The sequence below is a fragment of the Onthophagus taurus genome, chromosome 1 (genome assembly GCF_036711975.1).
Source record: "Onthophagus taurus isolate NC chromosome 1, IU_Otau_3.0, whole genome shotgun sequence".
Taxonomy (NCBI): domain Eukaryota; kingdom Metazoa; phylum Arthropoda; class Insecta; order Coleoptera; family Scarabaeidae; genus Onthophagus; species Onthophagus taurus.
The window spans coordinates 5,190,769-5,202,531 of NC_091966.1; the positions used below are offsets into that span (position 1 = coordinate 5,190,769).

The 11,763-nt window shown below is 29.2% G+C and overlaps 1 protein-coding gene across 1 annotated transcript; it reads left to right on the forward strand.

The window, feature by feature from the left end:
- Nucleotides 1–9,694: 9,694 nt before the first annotated feature.
- LOC111424790 (pupal cuticle protein 20-like) lies at nucleotides 9,695–11,031 on the forward strand. The gene is made up of 3 exons (XM_023058480.2): nucleotides 9,695–9,857; nucleotides 9,930–10,210; nucleotides 10,273–11,031. The coding sequence occupies exons 1-3, from the start codon at nucleotides 9,741–9,743 to the stop codon at nucleotides 10,880–10,882; spliced, it is 1,008 nt and encodes a 335-aa protein (XP_022914248.2). The 5' UTR covers nucleotides 9,695–9,740; the 3' UTR covers nucleotides 10,883–11,031.
- Nucleotides 11,032–11,763: the final 732 nt, after the last annotated feature.

Genomic DNA, 11,763 nt, shown 5'->3' on the forward strand with positions numbered 1-11,763 from the left:
GAATTACAACGCGTTAGAATCTTGTGAAACATTCGAGGATGGAATTCCGAGCACTTTGCCTCATCATCCTTTACATTATTTAAAGGTCGCACCACTTACTATAGATTGTCGAGGGCAATTTGATTAATAATCGAACGGTTGATTTACAAGAAAGGATACATATTGTTGTTTGAAAATGAAATTGAGACGGGCACGAATTTGTTGTCGTGAACAAATGACTCACTCAATGGATGATATCAATGTTAAATAAAAATTTTGTTTTAAAAATCAAAATGTTTTGCTTTAAAAAAATATGATAATTATAAAAAATCTTATATTTCGAAAAAGAAAGACAACATTTATTTAGACTTAAAGTAAAATTAGACTTGCAAATGAAGACAACATTAAAAAAAATTTGGTTTTATTGAGATAGAAAAATATTAACTTTTAGAAAATAACTCTCTTGTGTTACTTTTTCGCTCCAACTCTTCGTAGCCGACTTCTCACTATCTCTAGTTGTTAAATCTAGCTTTAGACGGCGCTTTTGTTCACAATTGCCTCCGGTTGAAATAGTCTCTCGGTGATAAAAATCCACAATTCTGCCATCCAAAGGACTGGTCCCATCTCATGTAAACATTTACTAAACTCGAAGTTTTAAGGTCAAACTCATATTCGTTCAAACTTTTCAAACTCCTTTTTTAACTTAATAAATACGTTTTCCTTCTGTTCATCCCAGTCGACCTTGTTTTTAGCCGTGTGTCTCTTAAAACGACTAAACCCGAATGTTTCTAGTTCTAGATCTAGTGCTAGTTCTAAAGCTAGTGTTAGTTCTAGTTTTAGTTGTTATTTACCGATAGATTCTTGTATATCTTTGTTGAACTAAAACTAGAACTAACACTAGACCTAGAACTAGAATCATTTGGGTTTAGCCGTCTTGAAAGACGTGCGGCAAAACCCGAATGTTTCTAATTCTAGCTCTAGTGTTAGTTCTAGTTTTACTTGTTATTCAGTGATAGCTCGTACATTCTTGTTGAACCAAAAGTAGAATTAACACTAAACCTAGAACTAGAAACATTCGAGTTTTAGGTCTAGTGTTAGTTCTTGTTTTAGTTATTAGAGACGCACGGCTAAACTCGATCAAGATCTTTATTTTATCTTATGAATTTTAAGTCTCAAACTAACAACATTACAAATCACGAATAAAATAAATTAAATGCTTAATTTAAAACTATACAGAGTTAGGGCTAAAAAATCATAACAACCTAACTTATAAAAAGTAAGAAATTATTTTTGTATCATTAAATGTTGACTAAACTTACTTCAAAATGTTCTTTATTTCATCATAATATCTCAATTCGTTCTTGAGATACGATGTTTGCAATTTCTATTTTTCAAATCTATATCAATCAAAAGTGTAGAGTTGTGTTTAAAAAGTAATCATAGCCAGGTTTATGGAACCAAAGAATTTATTTATGGCACATTTAATCTTCATTAACTTCACTTTAAATTGCTTCTAATTTTATCATTATATCTCAGCTCGTTCTCGAGATACAACTTTTTAAATTTTTATTTCTATAGTATAAGTAATAGCGCAGAATTGAGGCTAAAAAATCATAATAAACAGATTTATAATAAAAAATTGTTTTTGGAGCATGAAATATTGACTAAATCTGCTTCAAAATGTTCTGTATTTCATCAGGATATCTCAATTCGTTCTCGAGATATTATTTTTTTAAATTTCTTTTTTTCAAATCTACATCAAATAAATATGTAGAGTTGAGTTTAAAAAGTAATCATAGCCAGGTTTATGGAACCAAAGAATTTATTTATGGCACATTTAATCTTCATTAACTTCACTTTAAATTGCTTCTAATTTTATCATTATATCTCAGCTCGTTCTCGAGATACAACTTTTTAAATTTTTATTTCTATAGTATAAGTAATAGCGCAGAGTTGAGGCTAAAAAATCATAATAAACAGATTTATAATAAAAAATTGTTTTTGGAGCATGAAATATTGACTAAATCTGCTTCAAAATGTTCTGTATTTCATCAGGATATCTCAATTCGTTCTCGAGATATTATTTTTTTAAATTTCTTTTTTTCAAATCTACATCAAATAAATATGTAGAGTTGAGTTTAAAAAGTAATCATAGCCAGGTTTATGGAAGCAAGGAATTTATTTATGGCACATATAATCTTCATTAACTTCGCTTTAAATTGCTTCTAATTTCATCGTTATATCTCAGCTCGTTCTCGAGATACGACTTTTTAAATTTTTATTTCTATAGTAAAAGTAATAGCGTAGAGTTAGAGTTAAGAAGTCATAAAAAGCAGATTTTTAGAAAACATGAAATTGTTTTTGGTGCATGAAATATTGACTAAATTTGCTTTAAAATGTTCCTTATTTCATCATAATATCTCAATTCGTTCTTGAGATACGATGTTTTTAATTTCTATTCTTCAAATCTATAGCAATCAAATGTGTAGAGTTGTGTTGAAAAAGTAATCATAGCCAGGTTTATGGAAGCAAAAAATTTATATATGGCACATTTAATCTTTATTAACTTCATTTTAAATTGATTTTAATTTCATCGTTATATCTTAGCTGGTTCTCGAGATACGACTTTTTAAATTTTTATTTCTATGGTATAAGTAATAGCACAGAGTTGAGGCTAAAAAATCATAATAAACATATTTATAATAAAAAATTGTTTTTGGAGCATGAAATATTGACTAAATCTGCTTCAAAATGTTCTGTATTTCATCAGGATATCTCAATTCGTTCTTGAGATATTATTTTTTTAAATTTCTTTTTTTCAAATCTACATTAAATAAATATGTAGAGTTGGGTTTAAAAAGTAATCATAACCAGGTTTATGGAAGCAAAGAATTTATTTATGGCACATTTCATCTTCATTAACTTCGCTTTAAATTGCTTCTAATTTCATTGTTATATCTCAGCTCGTTCTCGAGATACGACTTTTTAAATTTTTATTTCTATAGTAAAAGTAATAGCGTAGAGTTAGAGTTAAGAAGTCATAAAAAGCAGATTTTTAGAAAACATGAAATTGTTTTTGGAGCATTAAATATTGACTAAATTTGCTTTAAAATGTTCCTTATTTCATCATAATATCTCAATTCGTTCTTGAGATACGATGTTTTTAATTTCTATTCTTCAAATGTATATCAATCAAAAGTGTTGAGTTGTGTTTAAAAAGTAATCATAGCCTGGTTTATGAAACCAAAGAGGTTATTTAGGGCACATTTAATCTTCATTAAATTTACTTCAAAATGCTTTTAATTTTATTACTATATCCCAATTCGTTCGTGAGATACGATTTTTTGAATTTTTATTGTTAAAATATAAAAACTATGCAGAGTTGGGGCTAAAAAATCATAACAACCTAACTTATAAAAAGTAAGAAATTATTTTTGTATCAATAAATGTTGACTAAATTTGCTTCAAAACGTTCTTTACTTCATCATGACATCTCAATTCGTTTTTGAGATACGATGTTTTTAATTTCTATTCTTCAAATCTATATCAATCAAATGTGTAGAAGTGTGTTTAAAAAGTAACCATAGCCAGGTTTATAGAACCAAAGAATTTATTTATGGCACATTTAATCTTCATTACCTTCACTTTAAATTACTTCTAATTTCATCGTTATATCTCAGCTCGTTCACAAGATACGACTTTTTAAATTTTTATTTCTATAGTATAAGTAATAGCGGAGAGTTGGGACTAAAAAATCATAAAAAAACAGATTTATAGAAAATATGAAATTGTTCTTGGAGCATTAAATATTAACTAAATTTGCTTCAAAACGTTCTATATTTCATCATAATATCTCAATTCGTTCTTGAGATACGATGTTTTTAATTTCTATTCTTCAAATCTATATCAATCAAAAGTGTAGAGTTGTGTTTAAAAAGTAATCATAGCCAGGTTTATGGAACCAAAAAATTTATTTATAGCACATTTCATCTTCATTAACTTCGCTTTAAATTGCTTCTAATTTCATCGTTATATCTCAGCTCGTTCACGAGATACGACTTTTTAAATTTTTATTTCTATACTATAAGTAATAGCGCAGAGTTGGGGTTAAAAAATCATAACAAACAGATTTACAGAAAATAAGAAATTGTTTTTGGAGCATTAAATATTGACTAAATTTGCTTCAAAATGTTCTTCATTTCATGATGATATCTCAATTCGTTCTTGAGATACAATTTTTAAAATTTTTTTTTTTTTAAATATAATCGATTTGAGATGTAATTTTTTGATGTAACTTTGAAATGGTTGTCGAAAATTTTCTAAACATAATCTAGCGTTAAAACACTTTAGCTCCTGTAGATAAAATCTAAAACTATCAACTATACATTAACTTTGTGGCATTATCATGAAGAAACCGCCTTCGTCTTTGCACACGTAACTTTGGGCTTCATGCAAATCGTAATTAACCCGGAGACGTAACCAACTCGTGCAGAAAAAATCATCGTCTCTGAGGTAAAGAAAGATTTTCCATTCTTTATTATTTTTCATTATTAATTTGGAATTAAGTAATAGTCACAAAAGTACATGTAATAGTCAAAAATGAAATATTTCAACCAAAAATTATTATACAATTTGTATTGTTATTTATTAATATTCTTTCCGCATCGTTGTATGCAGTTTTCTCAGGCTGTTTAGAACGTTCGTTCTTAATTATTCTTATTATGCTTCTTTCGGGCTCTCTTTGTGGAGATCGACTTCAATTATGAGCGAAACTTCGCTGTTAAGTAATAGCTGTCGGAAGGAGAAGACTTTTTGACGTGTGAAAATTAAATCGAGTGTTATAATTAATTCGTACAATTTTTTAACACATTTTCGAATTATTTCTTTAGTTATGAGAGTCGATTTAACATATTAATTGCTAAAAGCGTTTTATACGTTTTAGGTATAAAAGCCATTAAAAATTTTTGAATCAATTCCCAAACAATACATATTACGAAATTTAATTCACTCATTTAATTTTAGGCTTAATAATTATCCAATAAATAAGTTAACCTATTTTAACCGTGAGTTCCTCAATTATTAATTATCGTTTGTTTCACCTTTATTGAACTTTGAACTCGACTTGAAACAAAAAGAAGAACTTCGATTACAAGTTTAATATTTTCAGTTTGATTTAAGAGCCGTTTTGTGTATTTATTCGACATCGATGCTTGTTTATGTTACATAATGCCCATTTTCGTGATGCATCATCGTGATTACTCGTGTATATAGTATAAATACCATTTACGAGACACCTCAAATGTATGTGTGTACGAGGTATCCGACCAATTTTCGATCGCGTTCGAACAACGCCAACAATAAAATAACTTTAAATAACGGTTATTACAGGAACTCCTCACTGAAAATGTCACACGTATCACATTAATCTATTTTCGTTGACAGTTTTCGGGTAATGCAAACTCGTTATTAAATCGTTTTTCATTAAAACAAGCGTAAGATCATTAAATCTAATCGATTTTCTTTATTTGAATCGAGTTCCTTTCTAATGCGTAATCAAGCTGAAATGAAATATTGATAATTTTGAAATAAATTTTACTGACATTATAATATGTGCAATATCATGCTGTAGGTTATATTTTAACAAGGTGTATATGATAAGAAATTATAGTAATGACTTTATTTCGAAATATAGTAAAACCTCGACTTTTTAAACACAACTTATATACACGTTTGATTGATATAGATTTGAAGAATATAAATTAAAATCATCGTATCTCAAGAACGAATTGGGATATTACGATGAAATAAAGAACGTTTTGAAGCAAATTTAGTCAATATTTAATGATACAAAAATAATTTGTTACTTTTTATAAGTTAGGTTGTTATGATTTTTTAGCCCCAACTCTGCATAGTTATTACATTTTAACAATAATTATAATTCAAAAAATCGTATCTCAATATCGAATTGAGATATAACGATAAAATTAAAGGCATTTTCAAGCAAATTTAATGAAGATTAAATGTGACATAAATAACTTCTTTGCTACCATAAACCTGGTTATGATTATTTTTTAAACCCAACTCTACATATTTATTTGATGTAGATTTGAAAAATAGAAATTTAAAAAAGTTGTATCTTAAGAACGAATTGAGATATCATGATGAAATAAAGAACATTTTGAAGCGGATCTAGTCAATATTTCATGCTCCAAAAACAATTTCATATTTTCCATAAATCTGTTTTTTATGATTTTTTAGCTCCAACTCTACGCTATTACTTTTACTATAGAAATCAAAATTTAAAAAGTCGTATCTCGAGAACGAGCTGAGATATAATAATGAAATTAGAAGCAATTTAAAGCGAAGTTAATGAAGATTAAATGCGCCATAAATAAATTCTTTGCGTCCATAAACCTGGCTATGATTACTTTTTAAATACAACTCTACATATTTGATTGATATAGATTTGAAGAATAGAAATTAAAAACCTCATATCTCAAGAACGAATTGAGATATTATGATGAAATAAGGAACATTTTAAAGCAAATTTAGTCAATATTTAATGATCCAAAAACAATTTCATGTTTTCTATAAATCGGCTTTTTATGACTTTTTAGCTCCAACTCTTCGCTATTACTTTTACTATAGAAATAAAAATTTAAAAAGTCGTATCTCGAGAACGAGCTGAGATATAACGATGAAATTAGAAGCTATTTAAAGTGAAATTAATGATGATTAAATGTGCCATAAATAAATTCTTTGCGTCCATAAACCTGGCTATGATTACTTTTTAAAAACAACTTTAGTCAATTGATTTACATAGATTTGAAGAATAGAAATTAAAAACATCGTATCTCAAGAACTAATTGAGATATTATGATGAAATAAGGAATATTTTAAAGTAAATTTAGTCAATATTTAATGCTCTAAAAATAATTTCTTATTTTCTATTAATCTGGATATTATGATTTTTTAACCCCAACTCTGCATAGTTGTTATATTTTGGCAATAGAAATGCAAAAAATCGTATCTCCCGAACGAATTGAGATACAGCGATAAAATTAAAAGCATTTTGAAGTAAATTTAATGAAGATTAAATGTGCCACAAATAACTTCTTTGCTACTATAAAACTGGTGATGATTATTTTTTAAACTCAACTCTGTATATTTGATTAATACAGATTTAAAGAATAGAAATTAAAAATATCTTATCTAAAGAACGAATTGAGATATCACGATGAAATAAAGAACATTTTAAAGCAAATTTATCAATATTTATTGATCCAAAGATAAATTGTTGTTTTTTGTTAATTCGGTTATTATGGTTTTTTAACCACAAGTTTGTCTTGTTAGTTATAATTTAAAAATAACTACTTTAAAAAATCGTATCTCAAGAACGAATTGAGATATAACGATGAAAATAAAAGCAATTTATAGCAAATTTAATGAAGATTATGTGTGTCATAAATAACTTCTTAGCTTCTACAACCCTGGCTATGATCATTTTTTAAACCCAACTCTGCATATTTGATTAATATAGATTTAAAGAATAGAAATTTAAAATATCTTATCTCAAGAACGAATTGAGATATCACAATGAAATAAAGAACATTTTAAAGCACATTTAATCAATATTTATTGATCCAAAAATAAATTCTTGGTTTTTGTTAATCCGGTTATTATGGTTTTTTAACCATAACTCTGCGTTATTAGTTATAATTTAAAAATAACTACTTTAAAAAATCATATCTCAAGAACGAATTGAGATATAACGATGAAAATAAAAGCAGTTTAAAGCAAATTTAATGAAGATTATGTGTGCCATAAATAACTTCTTAGCTTCTACAACCCTGGCTATGATTATTTTTTAAACCCAACTCTACATATTTGATTAATATAGATTTAAAGAATAGAGATTAAAAATATCTTATCTCAAGAACGATTTGAGATATTACGATGAAATAAGGAACATTTTAAAGCAAATTTAATCAATATTTATTGATCCAAAAATAAATTCTTGTTTTTTGTTAATCCGGTTATTATGGTTTTTTAACCACAACTCTGCGTTGTTAGTTATAGTTTAAAAATAACTACTTTAAAAAATCGTATCTCAAGAACGAATTGAGATATAACGATGAAAATCAAAGCAATTTAAAGCAAATTTAATGAAGATAATGTGTGCCATAAATAACTTCTTAGCTTCCACAACCCTGGCTATGATTATTGTTTAAACTCCGGGCAGGCCAGATATTTGAAAAGAGTTTGGGAGAAAATAAACTCCGGGCAAGCCAGATATTTATTTTGGAATGGATTAAACTCCGGGTACGTCAGACGTTTAATCCAGGAATGAAACGAGCATTACGAAGATATCAATAACACTGTTTTATTAATACAAATTTTGGGTTTATATACGAATTCTTACATGCTAATATTATATATTATATTTCTCTTATTGTTTTAACATAACAATAATCAAGTATTTTAAAGTAATTAATTTAGGTCGCATAATTGTGCGCGGTGTGCATTACACAATTAGCGATGGCTTTGGTCAGCAACGCTTGTTAATTTGGGTACTGACTTTATTAAAAAAAGTAAAAAATAAAAAGAAAAATTGAATAGAAAATATTGTTTAATTGAGATTAAACAATTATTTTTTAAACACAACTCTGTTTATTTGATTGATGTAGATTTAAAGAATAGAAATTTAACGTTAAACATGATATCTCAAGAACGAATTGAGATATTATGATGAAATGAAAAACATTTGAAAGCAAATTATAAATAACAATTATTTCTTATTTTCCATAAATATTGTTGCTATCAATTTTGTACTACTTTATGTTTGGTCGTTAGAGATTTTGATAATGGAAGTTTAATAAATCGTATCTCAATAACGGATTGAGATATAACAATGAAATAAGAAGTATTTTAAAGCTAAATTAATAAAGATTAAATATGTCATAAATGATTTCTTAGTTTTCACAAATCTCGTTCTTACGATTTTTTAAACTCAACTCTGTGTTTTCATCAATAATTTAAAGAAAGAAATTAAAATAATCGTATCTCAAAAACAGATTGAGACATCGTAATGAAACGCAGAACATTTTAAAGCAAATTTTATCGTGATTTAATGTAATAGTTGTGCTAATAACTCAGTCATTTTATCAGAAATATAGATTTAGAAATTAATATCATATTATTTGTTTGTTTCTTGTTTCAATTAACATCATGTTTTCTAACTTATCATGAAATATTTAGAAACTTATGCAAATTTAAATGCTAAATTTGTATAATTAGCATATGTTTTACAACTGTTAATGAAGATAATTACATTTATATTAATAAATTGCATATATTTATGAAATTTTTTAATTTCAAGTTAATAACACAAATATTAGTCAACTTTTAGATGCGAGAATTTTCTACTGAAATATTCTTCTTTTGCTTTAAAAGTTATTTCCGGTTGTATGTACTTACTTTGATTTATTTTTTAAGATAAATTTAAAACAACTAAATATATTTTTATAATTTTTACTTTTAAATATGAGTGTGAACTATATGGTTAATAATCAAAAATTGCAAGAGAGACGGCCCGAGGCTTGAGTAGCATCTTTATTCGAACACTTAGAAAACGCGGCGGTAACCCGACGGTGCTCTCGTATTAACCTATTTCGCAACATCGCCGACATAACCAGCGCTCTTCTTCTTCTTTTGCTGCTTCGGCTGTTCACGACCTTGCGCCTCAATTCAACCAACGTTCTATGCAGAACACACGGATTCACTTTGGATTTCGGGTAGGGAGGCCCCCATATAAAACCGACGGCTCATCACCTACCCATCATCACTTACCCGTTCGCACTTCACCAAAAATGAAACAGGTAAGCAAAATAATCTCATTACAAAAGATATATTTTCTCAATTTATCTTAAAAATTAATTCATTTTTTACAGATTATTTTAGCGCTGGCTCTTGTGAGTTTGGCGACATGTGCCAGACTTGATAGTAAATATCTTCCACCTGGACGTGGTGGAGGAGGTGGTGGTGGAGCTTTCCCAGGACCTGGACCTCGACCCGGCCCTAGACCTGGAGCTGGTGGATTTGGAGGAGGTCCTGGACAATATCAAGGAGGAGGAGGAGGAGGAGGAGCTGGTGGATACCAAGGTGGTGGTGGAGGAGGAAGTGGGGGAGCTGGTGGATATCAAGGAGGTGGTGGAAGTGGAGGAGCTGGAGGGTATTAATTTATTTTCAAATTTCTCCTTAAATATGATTCGTTTAAAATAATTTTATTTAAAGATATCAAGGTGGTGGTGGTGGTGGAGCCGGCGGTTACCAAGGAGGCGGTGGTGGAGGTCCCCAAATCCCCATCATCAGATACGACAACAGCCCCAATCAAGGAGATGGTTCTTATAACTACGTTTACGAAACCGGAAATGGAATTCAAGCTCAAGAACAAGGTTACCAAAAAGGTCCCGATAACGGTTTTGCGGAAGGATCATTCTCATACACCTCACCAGATGGTGGACAATACTCAATCACCTACACAGCCGACGAAAACGGTTTCCAACCTCAAGGTGCTCACCTCCCGACTCCTCCACCAATTCCGGATGAAATTCAAAGATCCATCGAACAAAATTTAGCTGATGAAGCACGCGGAGTCGTCGATGATGGTCAATATCGTGGAGATGGTGGTGCAGGTGGTGGTTACCAAGGTGGTGGAGGTTATCAAGGAGGAGCTGGTGGAAGTGGTGGATATCAAGGAGGAGCTGGAGGTTATCAAGGTGGTGGCGGTAGCGGATTCCAAAGTGGTGGAGGAGCCGGAGGATATCAAGGAGGAGCTGGTGCCGGTGGTCACGGTGGCGCTGGAGGAGGTGGTGGAGCAGGTAATGGAGGCTACAGATACTAAGATTACTAAAAAATGAAGAAAACAAAGAAAATCTGATGATGATCTGATGATAATGATGGAAATAGTCATAAAGATATAAAAAATGATGTGTATATAGTTTTAATTTTATACTTATCTTATAATAAATTGATTAAACTTTTTTTGTAAAACATTTCGTATTATTTCGCAACACCTCATAACGATATAATAACAGCGATAGCATTTTGAGAAAGGCCTCGGAAGAAACGTAATTTACTTTCTGGGTAATAATAATATTATTGTTACACAACGAAAAACGTATTCGTTGAATAACAATGGGTTCTCACCATCGTCATCGTCTTAGTATGTGTGAGAAATGTCGCGGAGGGATTCAATTAAATCTTGATTAAGCTAACTCCACTACTTTATGCTGCAAATGTTTAAATAACGTTATAATTACCTCTCCTATTAACGATCATTAGAACCATCGAAGACACTTAATCATATGTTGTACTTTTCATACCATTCCAATTGAGTGGTTTTATCTTTAACACAGGAAGTAACACAGGCAATCAAAGTTGTTGTTAATAAAAGTATATTTATAGGTTTTAATTGGATGGGTATAAAAAATAAATTAATGATAGCATTGAAGGTTACAATTAATTTAAGTCATTTTCTTGAAATGAAACACAAAGAGATTTTAAGCAAGCAAAAATAGGTTGTTATAGATGATATTTTTAAAGATGCAAAATTAAGCAATTGTACTAACTTTGTTTATGGGAATTAATTAACGTGATTTATGTTAAATAAAAGCTTAAAGTATCCTCTTTAAGACCATATAATGGCTTATTAGTTTATTAAAAAAAGTTTGGCGAATAAAAGCTTTTTAACTCAATCAAAAATGTGGTTTTTACAACAGATAT